This window comes from Lissotriton vulgaris, chromosome 4_1 (assembly GCF_964263255.1).
Source record: "Lissotriton vulgaris chromosome 4_1, aLisVul1.2, whole genome shotgun sequence".
NCBI lineage: Eukaryota > Metazoa > Chordata > Amphibia > Caudata > Salamandridae > Lissotriton > Lissotriton vulgaris.
Window position 1 is genome coordinate 1,881,460,289 of NC_141691.1, and position 25,921 is coordinate 1,881,486,209.

At 53.4% G+C, this 25,921-nt stretch overlaps 1 protein-coding gene across 1 annotated transcript in view; it reads left to right on the forward strand.

Annotated features, from left to right (window-relative positions):
* Window positions 1-10,957, forward strand: part of LOC147724670 (uncharacterized) — a 56,715-nt gene extending 45,758 nt beyond the window's left edge. Inside the window, exon 2 of the mRNA XM_086918080.1 lies at window positions 10,344-10,957. Within this exon, the coding sequence (XP_086774206.1) occupies window positions 10,344-10,957 (614 nt within the window). The remainder of the gene's footprint in view (window positions 1-10,343) is intronic.
* The last annotated feature ends 14,964 nt before the right edge of the window (window positions 10,958-25,921 follow it).

Genomic DNA, 25,921 nt, shown 5'->3' on the forward strand with positions numbered 1-25,921 from the left:
CCCCGCCATTGGCAATGCGAGCTTACCCGGTTCGGCCGTTGTTCCCGCCGTTTTCTCGTGACCAACTGCAGGTCCTACCGGTGCTACCTGTGGGGAAACAAGAGGAACATTCGCCTTTGCGACATCTCTCGACCGCCACAATTGCTCGATTAGTAGTCTGGCCTCCTCGGCCGGATCTCCAGGGGCCACTGATCCCCCTGCTTTTTTCTTGAGCCATGCTGCTAACTGGATGGCCAATTCGGGAGGCATATCCTCATCATTATCAGGAGTAATTACAACCGGGATCGGCTGCCCCATATTAGGATTTGGTACCGGGTTGTCTACCGGCATGAGGGGGGCGACTGGGGGTACCTCTGGGACCGGGACCTCCCCCGAAACTGCCCTCTTCTTGACCCGTTTCCCTCTACCCTCAGGGACGACTCCCGGCAAGGCCGGGCCTATTACCTTCTTAGGGTGACCCGGGTTGCTCAGTGCAGCCAGCTGTTTTTTGACCTCCGTCAAACCTTTACCGATCGATTGGACTTGTCCGAGTTTTCGGTCCATGCAAGCCATCCGGTTCGTCAATAGGCGTAACACCTTGTCCGTCTCGGAACTCTTTCCCGCTTTCTTGCCGGCCATGATGTCGAGTATCCTGCTCCTAGCCGATCGACGAGGTTCCGGACTCTTCGAACTCCAAGTAACTGAAAGAGAAACAACAAGATTACAAGTTCTCAAAATTGCTGCTTGTTCCGTCGAGGGCTCACGAGCAACGAGTGGGTGCAGCCTTCAGAGCACAGGAACAAGAGGACGCTTCTTCGGATTCCCGCTCTATTTATTCTTCTGCGGGAGGGCGCGTACCCTCCTCCGGTACGTCTACTGGGCCTGGTCTTCGGTGTAGGTGTCTAGGACAACCCTTCTTGGGCGGGAAAAGGCGCGCCCCGGCTACGCCGCTTCGGGCATACCAGCCGAGCCACGCCCCCCGCCCAAAATGGTTTCTCGGGGGGATCGGGGCACCCAACCATACGTTCGGGGGGACCGAGTGGTCGCCCCTTTCCAGAACTGGAGTTGTGGTTATCCTTCCCACAACATGAGAACGCGTGACCGAATATCCAAAACGTCGTCCCTGAAATTTGAGATTTTTTCTAAGCACCACAAATGAAATTCCCGACCATTTTGTAAAAGTTAGAACCTATTTACTTTTTCATCTCTGAAGTACTGAGACAGAATGTCAGCCAAGCTTCTCTGAAGAGAACCAGACAGCCATGGCTGCATTGCAGGATTTTCCCATTCAGAATGTTTTACTTTCATGGTCATAGTTTCTTCTGGAGCACATAATGGAACCCAGTAGTCTTGTAGGGGCCTTTTTGGCCACTGCTTCCAGCCTCACCCCATTGAAAATAATTGCCCTTCCGAAATGTCAATGTGCAAAGTTGCAGTTTCTGACAGACCCATGTACATTTACCTGATTACTCTATATCGTGGATCAGCAACGAATGGTGCCTTTGTCACTGCAAACTGCACAGACTTACATTGATTTTTAATTTTCTGTTATTTATGTTACAGGTTTTGTTGTTGCAATATCCCCTGACTCCTACCCATGAGATTTTCTTCAGTTGTGTGTCATTTTACCCGTTAAAAGATTTCTTTAAAACTATATTGGTATGTAAACTTTAGGTCCCTTCTGTTTTTTAACTATTATGTTGTTTAGGATTTGCTGCCATACTCAAAGATAAATTTTGTTCTGAGTATTATAGAAAGGGGCTGCCTTAAGACTTAGCAATAAAGTGTTTTTATTTCTTCACACGTTGACTAGGACCTGTGATAAAGAAGGTCGGAGCAGAACAATCAGTTCCTTTTACTAATTACTTGCATTGCAACGACTTGTTGCCTATTACAGAGCACAAAAACAAAGAGGGACATGGCAGTTATCAATTGAAATATATGTTATGGTCCTAACAATATAATTGGCTAATATAATCAACATTATTTGTGAGTAAAACTAATCACCATTGCGATGCACAATAACTCTTGGTATAAATATTAAAATCTTTAAAACAACCTTCTAAATCGGATCTTGAAGGGTCCCTATTAGACAGAGCAGTACATTTGAATATTTTTGCAAGGGCATCTTTATAATTCAGAGTTCGTACATAAAAAATAATATGACGGGCTTTCTGTAAGTAATTGTGTTGACAGTAAAAGGTTTTAAGCAATTTAGTCAGAGAAAAGAATACAAAATCCACGACTAATGGATTTGTAAGTTCCAGAAGCAGCCGTGGTCCGTGCAGGTAACAGTGGTGTGGCGGTGGTGCCGGGTGGGGAGGGATTCCAACAGATGATGTAGAGGGAAAATGTATCATTTATTTAATTTGCCGTCTTCATCGTCCCTCAGAATACCCCCTCCCCCCGGCCCTATCGCACCACCGCTGTTACCCGCACAGACCGCGGCAGTCCAGAATAAAATGAAGGTGGCAGTGGCAGTGCCTCCATCGAGCAGACTATCGTCGCCCCCCCTCCCCTACCCACACACACACTGCTGCCAGAAAGCTGGAAAAATAAAATGGTAATAAAAATAACGTTATTATCATTTTACTTTTCCAGCTTTCTGCACCTTATCCAATCAAGACGCTGGTCAGAGCAGCATCTGAATTGGTTGGAGCAGGCTGCCTCAGTGCTCCAAAAGGCACTGGAGCTGTGACTGCTCTCCAACCCAGTTTGAATTGTGTATGTCGGTTTGGCCGCAGCATGGCAGCTGTGAAAACCTACATGCGCGATTCACACTGAAAGGCCACTCCTCAATCACTTGGCAACAATGAGACATTGGCTCCACCCCCACACTCCGTTTGGCAGAAAGCTGAAAAACTAATATGGCAATAAAATCATTTTTATTATAATTATATTTTTCCTGCAGTTTAATGGGGTGGGGGGGGGGAGTGGGGGAGTGGCAGTGACGCTCCTCCACTCATTTAGAAACACTGCCACTGCAAAGGCTGACCGGGGGGCCCTGTAGGGGACCCTCCAACAGGGTGGCCGCCTTAGTGTCACAGTTCGGGCTGGACTGTTCACATGAGGCACAGGGTCAAGGCTGATTTGCATATGGCCATCTCTGAACTGGGGTGGTGTGGAGTGCAAAAAAACGATGGATTTAGGCCCAGATCTCTGTACTGGGGTGAATGTATGGCATTGTTCTGCATTCTGTCCATCAGCTGTTGTTTTTGCATTTGTCACCCCGAGTGGGATGGGTATGCTCAAACGTGAGTCCCATGCTCTTCACACCACTGGAGTCAAGCTATCCTGGCTGAAGACAGCTGATAACCAGAAACCGGTCCTAGGATGCTTGATTCCGGTCCAGGAAAGAGGTGGCTTGGCAGTTCAGGCTGGACTGGTCCCATGAGGCACAGGGTCAAGGCTGATTTGCATATGGCCATCTCTGAACTGGGGTGGTGTGGAGTGCAAAAAAACGATGGATTTAGGCCCAGATCTCTGTACTGGGGTGAATGTATGGCATTGTTCTGCATTCTGTCCATCAGCTGTTGTTTTTGCATTTGTCACCCCGAGTGGGATGGGTATGCTCAAACGTGAGTCCCATGCTCTTCACACCACTGGAGTCAAGCTATCCTGGCTGAAGACAGCTGATAACCAGAAACCGGTCCTAGGATGCTTGATTCCGGTCCAGGAAAGAGGTGGCTTGGCAGTTCAGGCTGGACTGGTCCCATGAGGCACAGGGTCAAGGCTGATTTGCATATGGCCATGTCTGAACTGGGGTGGTGTGGAGTGCAAAAAAACGATGGATTTAGGTCCAGATCTCTGTACTGGGGTGAATGTATGACATTGTTCTGCATTCTGTCCATCAACTGTTGTTTTTGCTAGTGACACAGGAAGGCACACTGGTCAGCACACTAGTGCCCCCGGTCTAGGGACCAGGGGGTCAGTTGGCCGTGACACTTCTGGCCGTGGTCGGGGAGGACAAGGGTACAAATACCCTCCCCCGCCCACACTGCAGCCTCTTTGCTGCCCATCTCTCTGTTTAGACGTGGGACCTCTTGGAGCTGTACCATTTCGGTGGTGAGTGCATTCCTATCCCCCACGCCCCCACCTCCGGGAGCAATGCTGTTAAGCCCGGCCATTGCCGTGGCTGTGGCCGCTCTGTGGTGGTGGGGATGGACAGTTCCAGGGGAGCTTAGGGCAGCGGCCCTTTCTCCTGGTTGTTCAGCTTTCGGTAGACAGGAGAAGGGGTATGGGTGGGTCAGAGGCTCCATGCCGTCTAATGTGGCTTCCCTGACTCCGGGGTCCCGGCTCTCGGAGGCCAGCTGTAAAGGGGGGGACGGAGCGTCGCGGGCCCCCTCGCCGGCCTTTTCCTTCGAGGCAGCGACATGGGCCTGATGTTGTGGGGGGGGCATGCGTCGCATGGTTTCTCTCTGCAGAACAACGTTGGCAGTGCCAGTTTGAAGGCTCCATGGGAGCAGTAGCGGGGGTGGCCATCCCTGGCTATACGGTAGCCTAGAGTGGGTAGGAGTGGCGAGGGGTGCGTTCTCACGCACATTTGCAGGCCATCGTTTTTGAGAGCAGTCCGCAATTATTTTCACGGGGGCGAGCGCCAGGATGCTCCCCCGCCTCCCATCGGAGTGCTCCTGGGCCCCGATCTGGTGTGACTTGTGGTTGTGTGGTGGGGGAGGGCAGTGAGCACCAAAATGCTCCCCCGCCCCCTTTGTGGCTAATTCCACCTAGGCTGTGTTCCGGCTTGGGGTGCTGTGGGGGAGGGCAGCGAGCGCCTGGTTGCTCCTTCCACCAATGGGATCACCAATCCTGTGTCCCAGCGTGGGGTGCTGGGGGAGGGCGGAGTGGCGCGGTACGCCACCTCCGCTGCTGCCCCCCCCCTGTCCTTCTCCAAGGCGTGCAGCCGCCACCTCTTGAGAGGGCGGGAGTAGGGGCCCGGGTCAATTGAACGGGCACCTCGTGCATTGTTGCAAAGGGTGACACTAGGAGGCTCAACAATGTAGATTAGAGAGGCGTTCCAATACGGGGACCTGGTAATGTAATTGCCGGGCCCCAGGGGAAGCAGAGTCGCAGACTAGTCTTCCCCCGGGGTCATTCGCAGGGATAGGCCAGGTAGGGGAAGGGGAGGAGTTAGGGGGTGGGTATTTAGGCGCAGGGCAGGAAGGGAACTTCCTCTTCCTGCGCCTGGCACCATCGGGAGGGAGCTCAAAAGGGAGGTTAGTTCAGGGCTGGTTTTTCCCAAGGTTGTGGCGTAGTCGTTAGGTTTTGGGTTTAGGCGATCGGTCGGAGCTGTTGTACAGCAGCTGGTTTGCTTGTTCACGCCTGAAGCGTGGTGTTTAGCGAGATGTCGGGGGTGTCCTCGGAAGAGGTCCGGGAGGCCTTGCTGTTGCTCGCGAGGGCCGGGCGGGAGGACCTTATCCAGCCGGGGGTTTTGGATCAGGCCTGGGTGGGGGCCACCAGGGGCACGCGCGCCGCCTCGGCCGTGGTCAAGGCCGCAGTGGTAGCGTGTCAGGAGGACGAGCCTGACGCGGCATGGCAGGGCCATGATCGAAGGGGGGGTGGAGCGCCCAGGGACCCGGCGAGGGGCGGGAAACGGCGGAGCCTGCCCCCGCGGGCCTACCCCCGATCTAATTCTTGCCTGGGGCCACGGGGGCTGCTGTGAGGGCCGCGCCCTCCGCGCTCCCGCCCCTGGGGCCTCTGCAGGTGCCGGCCGGAGCTGTGCAGGGGGAGGGGCAGGCGGACAGCCTCACTGGGCCTGCTCTGGTGCCATTAGGAGCCCCGGGGGGGAGGGGGCCTCTGAGTCTGTCGGGCAGGCTGCTATCACCACCCCTGAGGCTGGCTTGACAGTGGATGACTCTAGGGAGGGCGGGGGACTGGAAGAGGAGGCCCCCATCGACTTGTCTACAAGTTCTAGGGCGGGCACCCCTGCCCCAGCGAGGCAGGTGGCGGTGGGGGACCTGGGGGGCCGGGGTGGGCCTTCCACACTTGTTCCCATGGGAGGGGGGCCTGGGTGGGTTCCTGGTTTTCCGCAGGTGGGTTTCTTCCCCACGGGGGCTGAATTTTTTGGTTACTGCCTGCTTCCCCCCCGCCGCCCCCCCCCCCCCCCATATCTGGGGCGCCACTTCCTGGGAGGGCAGGGCCCAGGGTTAGAAAGGATTTTGGAGCAGATTCAAGAGGTCAGATGGGCCGAGGAGACCAGAGCCAAGGTGAGCGCATTGTGGGGCCATGAGGTGGAGGGTCCTCCCACCCCGACCTCTGAAGAGGAAAGGGAAGCGGAGCTGGAGGAAGAGTTAAGGAGGGTCAGGGCCAGGAAGGCAGTGCAGGACAACCCCCCCAAGGGGAGCAGGGCTGGAGTAGGGACGGCCAGGACGGCTTTGAGGCCCGATGGTGCTGGGGCCCGCTCAGGTTGGAGCGACCTGAGGGGTGGGGGCGGATCCAAGCCGGCGGCTGTCGGCAGAGCCGGGGGGTGCCTGGCGGGGCGCAAGACGGCTCCAAGACGCAGGACGGAAGCAGTATGGCAGTCCGTGGTGGCTGTCCCTCCACCAAGGGCTCGGGCTCCTGCAGCGCGTGTTGAGACTGGTGTGCGTGGGCGGGGAGGTGTGCAGAAAGGTGTGAAGCGAGCGGTGAAGGAGATGGACAATTTGTGTGTGGATCTGGAACCAGTGCTTGAGTTGGATTATGGTGTGGAGAGTGATGAGCTGGAGGACGGGGAGGTGCGGGATGACTTGGAAGGCTTAGGTGGCGCTGCGGACAACGGCGACCTTGGTGTATTGCAGGACAAGGCGGCAACGATGACCAAGGCCGGGACGGCGGCGGTCCAGGTGACGGAGTCCAGAGGACGGCCCCGGGAGCGGACCACGGCACTCACAGGTGAGGGAGCCTGGTGGGCGGCCTGGGAAGACGTTCCCCGGGGGGCAGGGGCGGAAGAGGACTTGCAGGTCGGTGGAGTGGGTGATGGTTCGGTGCGGGAGGCGGAGAAGCCATCGGGCGGTCCACCCGAGGATGGTAAGAAGGTGGATGGTAAGTCGGTGACTTTGGGGGTGCAGACGGACAAAGGGGATGGTAAGGAGGAGAAGGGAGTGAAGGTACCTAGGAAGCTACCACATATGGGGCTGGCGATGCCTTTGGGGTCGCATCTCTCGGAGAAGCTCAAGGATCGGATCTGGAAACCTGAGTTTGTGGATGTCTTTAAGTTGATTCACAGGGAGGTGCAGGCTAAGGAGGGGTCTAAGGAAGAAGAGTGGGAGCTGACGAGGCGCCCTAGGGTGCCGGTGACAATGGAGAACTGGACGTCAGCGTCCTTGATCTATGCCAGTGTTTATTGCCAGAAGTATTTGGACAGGGCGATCGCGCTTTTCAAATACATGGACATCATTCGCAAGGCCCAGATGCAGTTCGGGGGTTTTGCTTGGCTAAGCTATGATGAGGAGTTTCGAGCTAGGGTTAGCGCGAATCCCGAGAAGAGTTGGGGGGAGGTAGATCAGGAACTCTGGGTTCAGTGGATGGCGTCTTCGCACTCAACTGCGTCCACACACACGGCCAGTGGCCTACCGGTGGTGTATCGGTCTTTTCCGCCGCGTCCCGCCCAAGGCGGGGCGGGGGGTGGAACAGTGCCCAGCACCATTGTCTCAGGGCAGCAGTCCAAGCCGGGGGGTTATTCCACGGGGGCCTGTTGGAGCTACAATAAGGGGTATTGTTCCCGGTATCCCTGTAAATTCAAACACGAGTGCTCGAAGTGCGGCGGGAAGCATGCCCTTACGCAGTGCCTCACACTCACCACACCCTCGGAGCAATGGAGGAACGCCAGAGGGCGGGGCCACCCTGGACCGAAGGGCGCCTACACCGATTAGGGTGGAGGCGATGGCCCCGTGGCTCTCGTGCTACCCGGATCAGGAGGCTGCGGCGCGGCTTTTCTGGGGTTTCACTGAGGGCTTTAGGGTGGGCTACCAAGGTCCCAGGGAGCGGCGTTGGGCCGAGAATTTGAGATCTGCCAAAGAACTGCCGCGTGTAGTGTCTGCTAAGTTGAAGAAGGAGGTAGAGGAAGGAAGAGTGGCTGGCCCATTTACTGACTGGCCGTTGCAGGACCTGATCATATCCCCATTGGGGGTGATGCCGAAGAAGGAGGAAGGGGAGTTCAGGATGATTCACCATCTGTCATGGCCGGAGGGCCAGTCAGTGAACGACTTTATTGCAGTGGAAGATTCGAGAGTGCTCTATGCGTCGGTGGACGATGCGATCCGCCTGGTGAGGGTGTGTGGGACGGGAGCGGAATTGGCGAAGTGTGACATCAAGTCTGCTTTCCGTCTGCTGCCTATTCACCCGGCGGATTTTTCACTCTTGGGCATGCAGTTTGGGGGGGCCATCTACGTGGACAAGGTTTTGCCCATGGGGTGCGCCATCTCCTGTGCTCTGTTCGAGCTTTTCATCACTTTTCTGCAGTGGGTCATGGTGCGTGTTAGTGGGTGTCGCGAAGTCACTCACTACTTGGATGGTTTCCTCTTCCTGGGGAGGTCGGATACCGGGGATTGCGGCAGGGCCCTGTCGCGATTCCAGGAGATGGCCGTTCAGTTTGGGGTGCCTCTGGCGCCCGGGAAGACGACTGGTCCCAGCTGTTGCCTCACCTTCCTGGGGATCGAACTGGACTCAGTGCAGTGGCTGGCGCGCCTTCCTGCGGCCAAAGTGGCGGAGATCTTGGCATGTCTGGAGTGGGCTGTGGGGGAACGGCGGATTCCTTTGCGGGCAGTGCAGAAACTTCTGGGTTTCCTTAACTTTGCGTGTAGGGTAGTGCGGGCAGGGCGGACGTTCTGCAGGCGGCTCGGCATGGCCATGTCGGGGGCAGTGCTTCCACATCACAGGGTCAGGATTTCCATGGGGGTGAGGACGGACTTGAGGACATGGATTACTTTCTTGCAGGACTTCAACGGTGTGTCTTTGGAATTTGACGAGGAGAGGGCGGTCTGGCAGTGCCAAATTTACTCTGACGCAGCTGGGTCAGCAGGGTTTGGTGTTTTCTGGGACGGCAGGTGGTGTGCGGAGAGCTGGCCGGCCTCCTGGATCAAACAGGGCAGGAGCATTGCCTTCTTGGAATTCTTCCCTTTGCTGGTGGCACTGGTGGTGTGGGGGGGGGGAATTTCAAAACAGATCTGTGCTCTTCCACATAGACAATATGACGGTGGTGGAGCTGGTGAATCATCAGAGGGCAAGGGACCTGAGAGTGCTGCGGCTGCTGTGGAGGTTCATGTTGGTGTGTCTGCGGTTGAATGTGGTGTTTCGGGCTAAGCATGTCCCTGGGGCGAATAATGACATTGCGGATGCTTTGTCTTGTTCGCAGTGGCAGCAGTTTCGACACCTGGCACCGGGAGCGGATACATGCAAGACCGAGCTGCCGGCCGGCATCTGGGCCTTGGGGGAGTGAGGATGATTGGACTGGTAGAGGGTTCGCTGGCTGAGACCACGAGGAGGACTTATCGTTTGGCATGGTCTGAATTTAGTGCTTTCATGGGCTGGACGGTGAATGGCGTGGTGGGTGTGGAGTCGACTGTGGAACAGGGGCTGAGAGGTTATGTGTTGGATTGCATGGACCGGGGTTTGACCGCGGCTATGAAATCTGGTAAATTGGCGGGGATATCTTTCTACTGTGTTTTGTTTCTGGGCTTTGACCTGACCAAAGATGTTCTACTGAGCAGGATGTTGCGGGGCTGGGGCAGGGAGCGAGGGAGTGGGGGGGGGGGGTAGGCTGAGGGAGGCGGTGACGTTTGAGTTGTTGGTCCGGCTGGTTGGGGTGTTGCCGGAATGTTGTTATGACATGTTTGAGGTGGGTCTTTTTCGCTTGTGTATGGTGTGGATGTTTTTCAGGGCATTTCGGGTGTCTGAGCTTTTGGGTACGAGGAGAGGGGCTGGCAGGTTGTTTGAGGAGATCCGAGTGGATGGGGGGCGCTTGGGTATTTGGCTGCGGTGCTCCAAGACAGATCAGTTGGGCAGGGGCAAGTGGGTGTGGTTGAATGAGACGGGCGGGCGGTTTGCCCAGTGTTGGAATGGCGGACTTTCCTGGGGACGGGGAGTGTGCGCTGTGGGGAGATTTTTCGTCATGCATCTGGCGCAAGAGTGACGGCGGGCCAGTTGTTGGCTGTTTTGCGCAAGGCTTTGAGGCGGTTGGGCATGGATGAGGCTGGTTTTGGGACCCACTCTTTCCAGATTGGGGCTGCGACAGCGGCGGCCAGGTTGGGTTGGTCCTGGGATAGGATTAGGAGACTTGGGCGATGGAAGTCACGCTGTTGTGAGAGGTATGTGAGGAAGTAGGATGGTCCCAGGCAGGATGTTGGTTGTTTCAGACAGTTTTTCTTGTTCTAACATCTTTTTCTTCGTAGGTTGCGTGGGTGGACCGGGCGGTAAGACGGTGACTTGGATTGTTGGGCACTCCTTCGTGCATTGGGCATCCAAATATGCGGAGCAGCAGGTTTACGGCCGTAACCTGGGACTGAAAGGACACTTGCACGAGGTACAATGGTGGGGCAAAAGTGGCATGCGATGGGGGGCACTACTGCCCTGGCTCGCGAAGATGATCCCACAGAGGGGATGTCCTGATTTGTTGATCATTCATCTGGGGGAGAATGACCTGGTGCAACTGTCCGGATGGGCACTTTTACAACTCATGCAGCGGGACCTGGAGGTTTTAAAAGCGAGGCTTGCAGGGACCTGCATTGCCTGGACTGAGTTGGTCCCCAGGAAAGTGTGGAGAGGGGCTATGAAACATGGGGCCATCGAGAAAGCACGAAGGAAGCTCAATAGGGCAATGAGACTCTACTGTGGTGAAAAGGACATTAAGGTTATTGCACATGGCGGGATACGACTGGAGGAGCCTTTAGTTTTCAGGGACGACGGGGTGCACTTGTCCCAGCTGGGCAATGCGTATTACATGATGGAGATGAGAGATGTGGTGAGCAAGTTGTGGAATGAGGCTATCTGGTGTCGCAGGGAGTGAATGCGGGAGTGTGTGTTGCGGACTGGCGGACCTAGACGGGGGGTGGGGCAGTGAACCGCCATACAGGGGGTTCACTGGTTGGCAGGATTTGAAGGGACAGGGGGGTCAAGAGCGGGCACACCCATCCCTTGGGGGGGAGTTCGTAGGGCGGATAGAAGCGTGAATGGCAGGACGCAAGGAGTGGGCTGGATCACAAGTGATTGAGGGGCAAGAATAAAGCATGGTTGGAGCTTCTAGGGCTTGGTGATGAAGCGGAACGAGTGAAACGAATGAGGGGGGAGTGTGAGTGGGGGTTTGTTGTTATTATTATGTTTATGTTACTGTTATGTACAGATTACGCAGTTCTGGTCTAATAAAATGGCCTTTTACGCTGACACTGTGTGGTCTGTTTATTGCGCGATGCCGGGCCCCGGGGGAAGCAGAGTCGCAGACTAGTCTTCCCCCGGGGTCATTCGCACAGGGATAGGCCAGGTAGGGGAAGGGGAGGAGTTAGGGGGTGGGTATTTAGGCGCAGGGGAGGAAGGGAACTTCCTCTTCCTGCGCCTGGCACCATCGGGAGGGAGCTCAAAAGGACACCCACCCACCCGGCAGCTGGAGGTGTGTTTGGGTCGGTCCATAGCGTTGCCAGTTTAGGCCAGAGCTGCTTTAGGCAGGATTTGAAGGGACAGGGGGGTCAAGAGCGGGCACACCCATCCCTTGGGGGGGGAGTTCGTAGGGTGGATAGAAGCGTGAATGGCAGGACGCAAGGAGTGGGCTGGATGACAAGTGATTGAGGGGCAAGAATAAAGCATGGTTGGAGCTTCTAGGGCTTGGTGATGAAGCGGAACGAGTGAAACGAATGAGGGGGGAGTGTGAGTGGGGGTTTGTTATTATTATGTTTATGTTACTGTTATGTACAGGTTACGCAGTTCTGGTCTAATAAAATGGCCTTTTACGCTGACACTGCGTGGTCTGTTTATTGCGCGAAAAGAATAGGTCGCTCCGGCCTCCCATGTACATCGGTGCACCACAAGATCAGTGCTGGGGAGGTGCCCTAGGACCTTTACCCTGTGAGACGAGCCGGTCCTGTGACCTCTCAAGCGAGTGGCAACGGGTTACATCTCGTGGTCCTTGTTGCCAGTTTACTGGGGCAGAGTTGGTATCAACGGTATTCATAATGGTGATAGTGCAGGAGGGTCGTGGGACAAGTTGGCAGGCACCAGCCGGAGAGGGAAACATCCTCACCCGGACTGAGCTGCACAACGTGGGTGTAAGAGGTTCTTTAATCATGGAAGTGCTTGCATGTATTAAAGGATTCTTTATTTCCTTATTTGTTGCCAAACAGAGTCGGTAGACTGCAGCGGGAAAGGGAGTGCTGGGGAAAGCACAGGGCGCGGTTGCGAGTCGGCAGAAGTTGCATGCTATTTTACTGCTGGTATCGGGACCGGTCAGACAGGGGCCCAACAGGGCTATTAGAGGCCAACTTTAGTGCGGGAAAAGTTGGCGGGTCTGGCGGGCTACTACATCCAGTGTTCCTGGGCAAGTGACCCCTATGCACACACCACCGGGGTTTAAGTACCACATTCTCCTCCCAGCCCCGGTGGTGGGTGACCCCGACTTGTGGTTTATCCAGGGGCCAATAACTCCTAGCCATGGCCCGTGGGGGGTGCAGTCGCCTGCGCCAGCCCCTGTCTTGAGTTGTTGGCAGAGGGGCAACAGGTGACACGGTGGGCCCTCAGGAGCTGTAGTACGGGGTGAAGAGGGTAGCAGGTAGGACCTGTGTGGCCGCCTTACGAGTGGTAATTACGGGGCTCTATGGGGGCCAGGTCTTGTTTCCCCTGGGTAGTGCCTTGCCGGACATTTAACCCGTTATCCAGGCTCAGCGGGACTCAACTACTGCTGCAACAGCGCTCTACGTTGAGAGGGGGGAAACACTTGAGCTGCGGGTCTGGCTCCAATTACCTTACCTCTCACCAAGCCGAACAGGGTGCAGCTCGCGGGTTCAGTCATGCAATTATATTGCATCCTCACACACACTTGCTGGCCATGCTCTCCTCTGGGGAGTTTACAATGGAAGTAACCCAATTTGCTACACTGCTTTCAGTGTATAAAAATCTTCCTAAGGCATCACAGGTATTGTAGTTTCTCTACAGTGCATTGAAAGCGAATCATTTTAGGCCTTCTTCATTTTAGGAAGATTTGGGGTAGGAGAGCTTCTGACGGGGAGCTGGGAATCGAGGTTAGAGTTAGGAGCACGTTCAGCATCCTGTAATTCTGGACCAATATTTAATCTCCCCACACCTAAGAAAGGAGTTGTTTTCTGTGTGCAGGAACTGGCCCCATTTCACGTCTCCTTTACCAGGGGGGAAGGCGTGCCAGTGGGTTTACAGAACGGTGGCTGCTTGTAAGTGCCACTAAAGGGTAAAGCCAGGCTTTTGATCCAAACGTAGCGCTCAGCACCAGAGCCTAGCGCGGTACCTCGGGGGCTGCACACAGGACCAGGAGGGTGGGATTTGGTGCCCAACAACATAGGTTTAGTTAGGTGAGTCCCTTTGCATCTCCGAGGTGTCAATATACATGATTGTGATTGCAGCATGTTCCATGTCTAGACTGTAGAAGGTGCACTTTGGCTGGGGAACATGGGTGCAGCCGCCTCCATCTCCCGGCGTCTTATAAGGCAGGGCTTCCTCAAATACACAGAAGGGACACTGGGTGCATGTACTCAGGAGGGGACACCGGGGGCATGTATACACATGGGTTCACGGTTTGCAAGGATACAGGAGGGGACACTGTGTGCATACACACATGGGTAGACACGGTTCAAACCAGGACGTTCTGGGATAGGAGCTCCAGTGGCCGAGATTATCTCACGCATTTCATCCAGCACTTTTCCACTCCTGTGGTAAATACTGCTGCTCTACTGTAAGAGCCTTCACTAGTTGACCTATATATGGTGTCATGCTCAAAGCTCTACACCAGCCGATGGGAAATATAGCAGCACTTTTGAGAAGGGTGATGCCTGCACAACTGAAAGTATAGGAGCGAACAGAGGGACGGCATGTATGCCCAGCAATCCTGCGGTAAGTAAGTCACAGAAGCCTTAATAGGGTCTCAGGGATGTATGACGGTACGACGCGTACCGTCACAGCGCGTGCTTTTACAACGTGTCCCTTACAACGCAAGTCGTTACCACGACTTCCATTGGGGGTGCGGATTGAGAATAGTATAATTTACTATTCTAACACCAGTCCGCGTGGACACTAGGGAAGGTGTTGGAATAGTAAATATACTATTCTTAATCCTCTAGCGCCCTCCAGCGCAAGTCGTGGTTACGACTTGCGTTGTAACGGACGCGTCGTAAAAGCACTGCGGAGTAAAATCCGCGTCGTAAAGGATGTTCCCAGGGTCTCAGCAACCTTGTTCAGTGGCTGGCAGCAGCCTTTTCAGGGCTGGGAACCTCACAAGCCTTATATTGACTGTCAGTAAAGGTTCACAGACAGGTTGAAATGCTGGCTCTGGGAGGTCTCCACACTGGCAACCGCGTCAAACAGACGGGAGGAGGCATCGCCATCATCCACAGGGACACCATCCACATCACGACCAACACTGACGACACCCTGAAAACCGCCGAACACCTACACTTCCAGATCCGCACCGACCCGAAGACCACCCTCAGAGGCACCCTGATCTACCGACCCCCGGGACCACGCACACAATTCAGCGAGGACATTGCCGACTTCGTCAGCCCGCATGCCCTCCCCTCCGCTGACTACATCCTCCTGGGGGACCTCAACTTCCACCTGGAGAACAACAACGACCGCAACACCATCACCCTGCTCGACAACCTCGCCAACCTCGAACTCAAGCAGCTGGTGTCCACCCCCACCCACCTCGCCGGACACACACTCGACGCCGTCTTCTCATCCAGCAAAGACATCGCCTTCAGCCACGCCACTGGACTCCACTGGACAGACCACAGCTGCGTCCACTTCACCTTCAGAAAAACGACGATCCACCACCACCACCAACCGGTTGCTCGAAGAAGCTGGAACAAGATCACAGCCGACCAGCTCGCCGCTTCCCTGAGCCAGCACCCCCCCGCCAGCTCAGCGAACCCCAGCCAGGCCGCCGACAACCTCACGAAGTGGATCAACAACTGCGCGGACGAACTCTCCCCACGGAGGACCCCGCCCAGCAGACCCGGCAGCAAGAAGGCCCCATGGTTCACCCACGAACTCAAGAGCTCCAAGAAGAACTGCCGAGCCCTCGAGAAAGCCTGGAGAAGGGAACCAACACCGGACAACATGACCGCCCTCAAGCTTGCCACCCGGAAGCACCACCAACTGATCCGCGCCACCAAGAAAACTGCATTCAAGGACCGGCTGGACTACAACGCACACAATTGCAAGGAACTCTTCAACATCGTCAAAGAGCTCTCCAACCCCAACGCCGGAAACAACGACATCACCCCATCGCAAGACCTCTGCAATTCCCTCGCCTCCTACTTCCACAACAAGATCGCGGACATACACAACAGCTTCAGCACTCAACCGACGCACGCCACAACCGAACCACGGCCCCCACCACCACCCTCCGCGCCTGGACTCCAATCAGCACCGAAGACACCATCCGCATGATGAACTCCATCCACTCCGGATCTCCGACCGACCCCTGCCCTCACCACGTCTTCAACAAGGACGACGCTGTCATCGCACCCCACCTGCGGGACATCATCAACACCTCCTTCGACACCGCCACCTTCCCGGAGAGCTGGAAGCACGCCGAACTCAGCGCCCTACTAAAGAAACCTACAGCGGACCCCACCGAACTCAAGAATTACCGCCCCATCTCGCTCCTCCCGTTCCCAGCCAAAGTCATCGAGAAGACCGTCAACAAACAGCTGGCCGCCTTCCTCGAGACGAATGGATCCCTCGACCCCTCACAGTCTGGCTTCCGAGCCAACCACAGCACCGAGACCGCCCTCATCGCTGCCACCGATGACATCCGAGCCCTGATGGACAACGGAGAAACAGCGGCCCTCATCCTCTTAGACCTCTCCGCGGCATTCGACACTGTCTGCCACCGCACCCTAGTGCAGCGCCTCAGCAACGTCGGAATCTAGGAGAAGGCACTGGAATGGATCATCTCCTTCCTCGACGGAAGAACACAGAGAGTCCGTCTACCACCATACAAGTCAGAGGCCACCGAAGTCGTCTGCGGCGTCCCTCAAGGATCCTCACTGAGCCCCACCCTCTTCAACGTCTACATGAGCCCCCTCGCAGCCATCGCACGCCAACACAACCTCAACATCATCTCCTACGCTGACGACACCCAGCTGATCCTCTCCCTGACCAACGACCCCGCCGCCGCCAGAGCCAACCTTCACGAAGGGATGAAAGACGTAGCCGAGTGGATGACGACCAGCCGCCTGAAACTGAACTCAGACAAGACGGAAGTCCTCATCCTGGGTTCCTCGCCCTCCGCCTGGGACGACTCCTGGTGGCCCCCCGCCCTGGGCAGCGCACCCAAACCGACAGACCACGCACGCAACCTGGGCTTCATCTTGGACTCCTCCCTCACCATGACCAGACAAGTCAACGCCGTCTCCTCGTCATGCTTCAACATCCTGCGCATGCTACGGAAGATCTTCCGGTGGATCACCACCGAGACCAGGAAGACGGTCACCCAGGCCCTCGTCACCAGTCGACTGGACTACGGCAACGCCCTCTACGCCGGAACCACCGCCAAGCTCCAGAAGAGACTCCAGCAGATCCAGAACGCCTCAGCCAGACTCATCCTCGACATCCCACGACACAGCCACATCTCCGGACATCTGAGAGACCTGCATTGGCTCCCCGTCAACAAAAGAATCACCTTCCGCCTCCTCACCCACGCACACAAAGCCCTACACGATCAAGGCCCGAGCTACCTCAACAACCGCATCAACTTCTACGCTCCTAAACGACATCTCCGATCAGCCAGCCACGCCCTCGCCGCCGTCCCCCGCATCCGAAGAACGACAACAGGAGGAAGGTCCTTCTCCTACCTGGCCGCCAAGACCTGGAACTCCCTCCCTCCCGACCTGCGCCTGACCCAAGACCACCTCTCCTTCAGGAAGAAGCTCAAGACCTGGCTATTCGAGCAGTAGCAGCACTCCCCCCTCCCCCCCCCCCCCCCCAAGCGCCTTGAGACCCTCCGGGTAAGTAGTGCGCTCTATAAATGTCTGTGATTGATTGATTGATTGGCAACCGCCCGGGGCATAGTGGGTGTACGTCATGGATATTATATTCTCAAATACAGGCTAGTGGGCAGCATTTATTTTCACTGTTGGAGCACAAGGTGGTTTGGTGCGCGGCACCGTCACTTTGTCACCACTGGCACTTGTGACAGTCTGCCACTAGTTGGAGCTGTCTGTCTACCTATGAGATGACCGCTTCAACAGGCATTGAGTAATTCAAGTCTTTGAAATTGCTATTGCTATGTTACTTTAATGCCTGGTCTGCACATAATTAATACACTGATGGCGAGAGTCACCGTTCTAACCGGTGAGCAAGAGCGGATCGGCGATACTGGCTTTGTAAGTGCAATTTTGTTATGCTCTCACTGCCTGTTCTCTAATAGGGGGTCGCTTACCCAGCATTTTGGAGCCTACCATCAGCTGAGAAGATGGCTCTCAGGAGCAGAGGCATGCACATGGCCAGGAGGTTCCCCCCGCGTCATTGTCCTGCCCCGCACTAGGAGTTCCCTTCATTGAGCGAGGGTTGCAGGTGTAGCAATGTGTCCAGTGCAGAATTTTGCCCAGCATTTCGTTGCAGATGGGGTTTTCTCCAGGTTGCGTTGGGTTGAGGGTGTACCAGACACAGTGGCTGGGGTGGGGCTGAATAGGGATTCTTTTCACGAGGGACAGGTGTGTGCTCTCTCAGGGGGGGGGGGGTGCATCCAAATACCAGGTAATGCCTCCGAAAGTAGTTGGTAGATTAGACGCGGCACGGGCACTTCTACTGCTTGCTCATGGGAAACACTGGTGATTCATACTCTCTAGGGAAAGGGTGTCACACAATTTTGTCCCCAGGTGGCACTGTCTTGCTGTTTACATTCAGTTGATGTGTGTTTGGCAGGTGGGAGCCTACAGTGAAGAAGGTGGGGCACATTTGCAGCAGCAACACATTGTTTTTGACACAAAGGTTTGAATTTAGTTGTTGTTTAGTATAGAAGCAAGCATATTCCTGGTGGTCATGCAGTGCGGATATCCTTACCAGGCGCAGAATCACAGCAAATGTAAAACTACCTGGGGAAGCAAAGGCCTGCCCAAGTTGCCTGGGCCTACCAGTGTTGACTATGGTGGCTCACTGTGGGTAATGCCGTGGTGTAGTTGAAAGTCCATGGCGTACTAATGCTAATCCCAGCATCAAGTTTACCTGACTAAAACTACGTATATAAATTGCAGGAACAAATGCTGATTGCTTGATTTTCTTGTCCCTTACATGTCGGCGAGAGGCGCATCGCGTCAACATGGGCTCATGACAGGTTGAGGACTGGTACCAGCAGGCATGGTGGTGGCGCTCTGTGACAGTATGGTATCTAGGTGAGAGGTCCATGCAGTCTCCTCTGTGGTGTGCCTAGTTTGCTACTGTGGGGTTGCGGTTGGCACATTACATGTACACTGCCTCTGGGATAAGCCCTAAGGCTCGGCCTAGCTACCTAGGGGATGAGTAGGGTTTAGCTTAAGTGTGTACTCCCTTCTCCTGACTAGTGGTGGGTTCGGCCAGGCTCAGGTGCAGACCTTAGCCAACCAGAACTCCACTTATAACATGGGTAGAGAATGCCTAGGAGTTGTTTGCAGTCCGTTTTTTAAGTAAGATGTAAAGTAAGCGGAGGATGCTTGATGAAGTTGTTAGACCTGCTATTAATTATTAAAAGCACCAGGTACTATGAATTAGTCATTTGTACTCAAATCAAAGGTACTTCCAGGACACATGTTGTTAAATACACACACACCTTGGACAGGACTGCCCCCCTACAGCAAAGGGAAGTAAAACATTATATGGGTTGGCGTGCTCTGGCAGACGTTGGTGGTTAGCTCGCACACTTGGGTGTTCTGCTGAGTTTGGGGGCAGGTTAGCATGCTTCATCTTGTCACTTCTCTCTCAGATCCAGCAGACCCATAGGGTGACAGCACGCTCAAATACACGTCACATTGGACGTAGGTCCAGGATGAAAGGTTTTGCTGGGTATCTTGCCAAGGGGCACATCTGGTTGGGCAGTACATAATTTTAAAGTATAACCGGGGATCCCCTCATTTATGCCAGATCCTGCCTATATGTTGTTCCACAAAGTTTAGGACAGGTTAACTGGACGCATCTTGTCGCAGTGGGTTTGATGTTTGGTCGAATCAATTGACCGAGTACAGCCATTTTCGCTTGGTATATCTGGGCATGAAGGAATGCCAGGCAAGAATCTAGCAACGGCAGTTAGCAGGACTTATGGGGTATGTGATGTAGTATCTCACTGGCAGGCCGCCATGCAATGGGACCATGTACCTAGGTCACACACATCAGGCAGAGGTGCCCAGTGGAAGCATGGGAGGGACGGCACAGAAAAGGACACTGCACAGGTTATATGCCGGCGAAATGTGGTTGCACTACTGCACATGGCAAAGTAAACCTGGACTGATTCACACGCGGGGTATGGTGGTGGTCCCTACGTCTTTTCTCAGGATAACTCCTTGTTGGGCTTATCTAAGGATCAACCTAATGGGCTTAAATTTACAGCCTCTCTGGTCTCTGTCATACAGTGAGTAGGTTAACTATGGACTTTATTAAGTGCTGCAATGGCCCTCTAATGTGATAGTACAGCATCTAGTTTACTGGTTTGTACCATCATTAGCACCGGCAGCAGCTTACAGGAATAGCAGTAAAGCTTCCTTTTATTTCGCCTGGGATTGGAGCTGGCAATGTCATCAAACTTTGCAGCCTGAAACTGATTAGGCAAAGACATGCCTGTGATAGTGCAACAGGCACTCAGCTGTAGAATTAGCTAGTTTCAACATAATACTGGTATACCGTCAGTGATAAACATAAGGTTGTGGGCTACACACGAATAGGCACTTTCTGTCCCTGGGGAGTGAGTTTGCCATTCCCAAGAGAGTCCGGGTTACCTTGTTAGTGCTGATATGGAGGGAATGGAGCACTTATATGGACAACTAGCAGAGCACATTTTGCAGTCTTAGTTAGGGTTAAATTGATTGTATTGTTGACATGTTACCCGTTGCTTTAGTTAGGTGAACTTACCTTGAGAGTTGTCAGCAAACATTCGGACTACAAGGTTGGTGGTTAGCCGGTTGGTAGGCCTTTTAGATGTGAGTTTCTAGCTCAGGCAGATCCAAGTATGGGTTATAGTGCCTGAAGTCTGCCATGGGATACAAGTTCACAGGCAGGTGGAGCAGCGGAACTGAAAGGGGCTTGCGTTTGAGCGCTGGTCACAGGATCAGATCCGGGTACGTCCACTAAGCAGTTCATCCTCTGAGGCCAATGAAACGACGAGCATTGAGTTGAGTAACAATATAATGTGCAAATTCTCCCGCCCTATAGCCTTGGCTGGGAGCCATGCAGGTAGTGGAAGTTGTCATCCAGCAAGTGTTCTATGGTCCATAAGATTGGGGAAACCCTAGGATAAACACAAATGGGCTACATAGTATTAAAGAACACACGGCATTCCCAGTATTCAAGAAAGGGCAGGAATTTATACTTGGTTCCCCTTTGATTCACACTTCCCTGTCGGCTCCCTGGTATACTAGCAGAAGTTTGGGAGGGCAAGGCGTAACCTAGGGTGGTGGCTGACTGATTGCGATGGACATACTTTGGCAAGTGCTATATACAGATAACCGGGTGAAAAAGGAAGTAAGACAGGATTGTTAACTCTTACTTCCAACCGCATTGCCACTTCTTGTCAGGAGTGGCTTTTCAAAGGTATTGCTCTTCAGCCAGGCAATGTTAACATTAAACCAACACCAAACTATTGGTTTTAGGTCATCCTGGGCACATATACCTGAATGGCTGGGGGAGGCGGGTACCACAGATACTGGGTCCCCTTCCCAGTTGCAGACCCAGCAGGACATGCTAACAGGTTGGGCGATGGGAATCCCAAGGCATTTAAGGGGACAGCCGGCCGTAAGCCACCCTGGGAGGGATGGTATAATTGTGCAGGCACTGGAACAGCTTCTGTAGAAGCAGTGGCCCGGGCAGGGGGGGGTCTCCCTTCTCACTACTGGGGTCTGACAGTTGGGAGGCAATGATTTGACTTTCCAGGGTAGGAGGGTCCTGCTGCCAGAATTGAATTCCCCCTGGTGTACATTATGCATCCATCCCTGAACAGAGGGTTTTGGTTATCAGTCTAAAGTCCTCAGGAAGTTTAGAAAGGATGGGGGCACCTGTCCAGAAGGTGCCTGCCGGCCTCCGGTCTGGTATGGGCTGGGACTTGTTTTGGCTGGACCTGGGAGAGGCCCAGTAATCAGCAGGATGTAGTTAAAGATGCCTACCTTGGTGGGGGGCCCTGGTTGTGACGGTGGCCACCCCCAGAGCTTTAGAGGAGTTACAGGGCAATCCTGAGCCTTCAAGGTACAGAAGGCTAATACATGCAGCAGCACATTAAGGGTGCTAAGCCAAGGATACCCAGGGATGTCTTAGCGTGTCCCCTGGAAGTACGACGGCGCCCCATTAGTCCTACTGGTGGTTGGGGGCCACATAGGGGACACTCCAACAGGGCGGCCGCCTTAGTGCCACAGGAAGGCCGCTGGTCAGCACACTAGTGCCCCCGGTCTAGGGACCAGGGGGTCAGTCGACCGTGACACTTCCGGCCATGGTGGGGGAGGACAAGGGTACAAAGTCAACAGGGAAGCCTCTTTGCTGCCCGCCTCGCTGTTTCCCACCCTACCGCTTACCCTGCAGATGGCCAGAGGGTGGTAAGGGGAGGGGAAGAATCTAACTCATTGTTTTGTGTTGCAGGAGGAGTTACAGGGCGATCCAGAGTCTGCAAGGTACAGAAGGCTACTATATGCAGCAGCACATTAAGGGTGCTAAGCCAAGGATACCGAGGGATGTCCTAGAATGTCCAATGGAAGTACGATGGCGGCCCGTTAGTCCTACGGGCAGTTATGGGCCTGAGCAACCGGGGGCTGCCTGGAACGTTCCGCCCCCTTTTGGGGGGCGTGAGTAAGTGTGTGGATTGGCTAACCTCTGATGGGAGGGGTGGCCCCTCCCAAAATAGGTAACCACCGATTGGTGAAGGCCACAGTGTTATTTGGCTCATCAGGCAGGCAGGCGGCATAGGGGCTGGCCTGCCCTTGGATCGCCCGTAAGATAACCCACCATGTTGGCATATTTTATTTTCAATAAACTAAAACAACAAAAAAGAAAGTGTGCCTTGGTGCTTGGAGAATCACGTTGACTAACCCGGGAACAAAATGTCAGAAGAGGGCCAGAAAGGTGGTTTGCCTAGCTTGCAGCTTCTTTTTCAAAACTGATAGACTAGATAAGACGCAGAGAGATAGAAAGCTGATTCCAATATTTGGCATTAAGTATGAGAAAGAAAGCCCTCCTCCTGTTTTAGTGTGTGGTTTGACTGTCAGCTTTTAAAAAGAGGATTGTAGAAAGCGATAGGGCTTAAAAAAGATATGCTCTTACTGGAGCGTCTATTGGAGCTGATGTTCATGAATAAATGTCTTTGGGGCTGAAACTATGAATACTCTTACTGTTCAAAGTGAGAGCACAGGTCTTTCTGGTTTCCAATCAGTGGGTGTCTCAATGCAAGAGACTAGATTTGGACCAGTGATAGTGTTGTCAGGCTTTCTTTAGTTTCATCGTCCCCTCCATAGAGGTAATCATAACTAGACACTCAAGGCTGCTGCAGTGTGGGTGAGCAGCACCAGGATAGGACTAGGGGGTGGTGCTTGCATCTCCCACGGTGCCCTGATCATCTCCCTTTCCCTATGGCTGACATGCAATGATAAGTGCTCAGGGTCCTTCCAAGGCCTTGGAAGCCCAGCTGGAGGTGGACTTTGTAGCAGATATACCAAACTGACTGGTGCTGGGAGGCATATGACAAACGTCCCTACCGCGTGCAAAGAACAATTATTGTGCTGGAGCAGGGATAGTATCTGCAATCTTCAATGGCACCCGGCACATGAGAAAATTCTACTGCTCTGACAGTGAAAATTGTTGTACCAGCTCCGCTGAGTATGGTTTGGCACCCTAGATTGGAAGACACTGATATAGGGGGAGGTGCAGCTGTTGAGCGTTACTGTGGATTGGCCTGTAGGTCCATGCCACCAGTGCGACATTAGTAGTCTCCAAACCTGCACTGCCTAGCTTCTGGTTTTGTCTGGGTTGTGACAGCAAAAGCTGGAGCCCCTTGCCTGGTAAGGGGATATGTTGCTTGGTGTTGGTCCCTATCCCCTCAGAGAAGCCCATCTGTGGCACTATTGAGCAGGTCTTTACAATGCTTGCCTGATGCCAGGGGTAAACAATGATAAAAATCACCCAACATCTGTAAACCAAAGCAAATAAATTAACAATCCGAGCAACCAAAACTATTGCCTGAAACTGGTAGAGTCCATTGTTGATATCAGATCCTGTGAAACTGTGGTGGCTGAATGCTCAGCTACAAAGAATATGATTTCATTTTTCAAAAAGCTAGACAGCTCTCTGGCTATTGGGAACAGTAAAGTCCTCATCGTTTCAGAATACAACTTGGCCAAATTCACTAACACAGCTCATCACTTGCAGTTAAGCGGAAGCTTTGAACATTGAGGCTAAAGTACATGATATTATTCTCAGTCAAATTGAAGGTGTTAAATGCAGAGTAGTCCCATTTTTCCGGCAAGCTAGGAAGGCAAATTGAAGGTGTTGAGTGCAGAGAAGTCAAATTTGTTAGGCAAGCTAGTAAGGCATGTGACTTGATTGAGCAAGGGGCAACATTGAACGGAGGCGGAGAACCTAAATTCAAGGGGCAGACATGCAGGAATTTGGACCAGGACACCAATAAATGGACAAGCAGAGATCAGAAGAGCAGTAGTGTTGTTTAGAGCAGAGTGCACAGGCTACACTGTCAAAAAGCAAAGCAATACCGAGGGCACAGCGTCCAAGTAAGGATCTGAGACTGGAGACTTACAAGTGGTGGGGCAAATGGTCCTCCCAGGCCACCCGTGCTATGACTAATGGAATAGTCTGAGGCTATTTGCTGTGTGGTACAGTGAAATGGTACCCTTATCATTGACCTTATATGATGCTTCGGGGAACAACTTCTATGATTTGTTAAGCATATATGTATGTTACAAGAATGATCAAGGGATAGGGCAGCCAGAGGGGCAAAGTAAGAAGCTGCACTTCTGCGACGCACTCCTGATGCATGAGATGGATGCAGGAGACTAATGTTTATGCTAGAGTTGAATTTGGATGAGCACTTGTCTTTGGCTTGGTATATTGCTGTAGGCTGGTTTGTAGGGGGAGTTTGCACAATTTCTAAAATTGGGTCCTGTGTTGTGTGGACGGATGTAATACAGACTACAGATCTAATATAAATATCATGGCCTAAATAAAATAAGCGTAGGTGCAGGCTCACTGTGGCCGAGTGGAGCAGCTCTTGTGTAGTCTGTCACATGTTGGTTCACAGCTTTTGACTAGACATTTCTGATACGAGGGCTGCAGTTTTCTTTCAAAGTTCCACCAAAAGATCTGGTTCACAGTTTATGTATTTCAGGCTTTGGGGTTATCTGGTTTTGAAATTTCCAAGAGTGGCCTTTTCAGTTTTTCCCAGTGACAGTCATAGAAGTGAGCACTTGGGTAAATTGTCACTGAAGATCTTGCCTTCCTCTTTTAGGCTCCTCCTTTCCAATACTCAGCAGATGGGCAGACACCTCCTGCTGTTTAACCTCTTCGAGCCACGGCACTCCGGTGCTCATGACGAGCTCAGCTCGTCATGAGCCGTGGAACACTCGCATGCGGGGATAATTCCCCTGCTGTGCTGAGCATTCCGCGGGAACAGGTGTGGCTGTGACGAGCTGAGCTCATCATGAGCACAGGAGCGCCGTGCCTCATGACGAGCTCAGCTCGTCAATAGCATGGGCGCGCTGTGCGCATCCCCCGCCCCCCAGCACAGCGGGGGATTAACCCCCGCAGCGAAGGAGTTAAGACCCTTTGTTTCTCCCCTCTCAGCAAGCTGTCAGAAGGCCCTGAGTTTTCTTAGCAAGATGTGCAGCTCTCAGGTGATGTCCCCTCACCTCTGGGACACTGGCTATAGCAATACCTCACCTGGGTCACATCAGTTCTTTGAGTACTTTGTGGAATACCACCATTCTTAGTCAGTGAAGTGACTTGGAACTGGAAAATAGTAGAAAGGTTTGGATCCCTAACCAGTTTGTGGTAGCATCTTTTCATACCTTTATCTTCCTTTTGCAGTGCAGGATTTTTTTTTTTTAAGGTGATAGCTCTCAGAGCAGGTAGTGGTAATGTGTCTCCAAGCAGGAGTACCCGTAACACAAGCAGAATGATTGAGAAGTTCTGCACCTGGCTGCCTCAGCCCCCTTGGAGGGGCAACCCAAGGCAAGACAAGAGGCGCAGCCCATGCAGAGAAACCTATATCCCTCTGCCAAATGAAACTGCAGACTCACCACGATTCCGCTACCTTTGGTTTTAGTCTGGAATATCGATTAGAGAATATCTTTATACCTTAATATCATAAGCAAAATATTGAAGACAAAAATAGTAAGTGCCCATTGGGAGGTATAGATTTACTATTCTTAACTCCACATCTGTATATCATCAAAATATCTAAAGTTACATGTTGGTGATTTAGTCCTCAATATTTTCATTACAATATTAAGTATAACAATATTCCATGCTCAATATTCAGGACCCACAATCCTACCATCACCCAAATGGCAGTACGTAGGAAGGATTGATCAACAATCCCTTGCTAACCAGGGGGCAT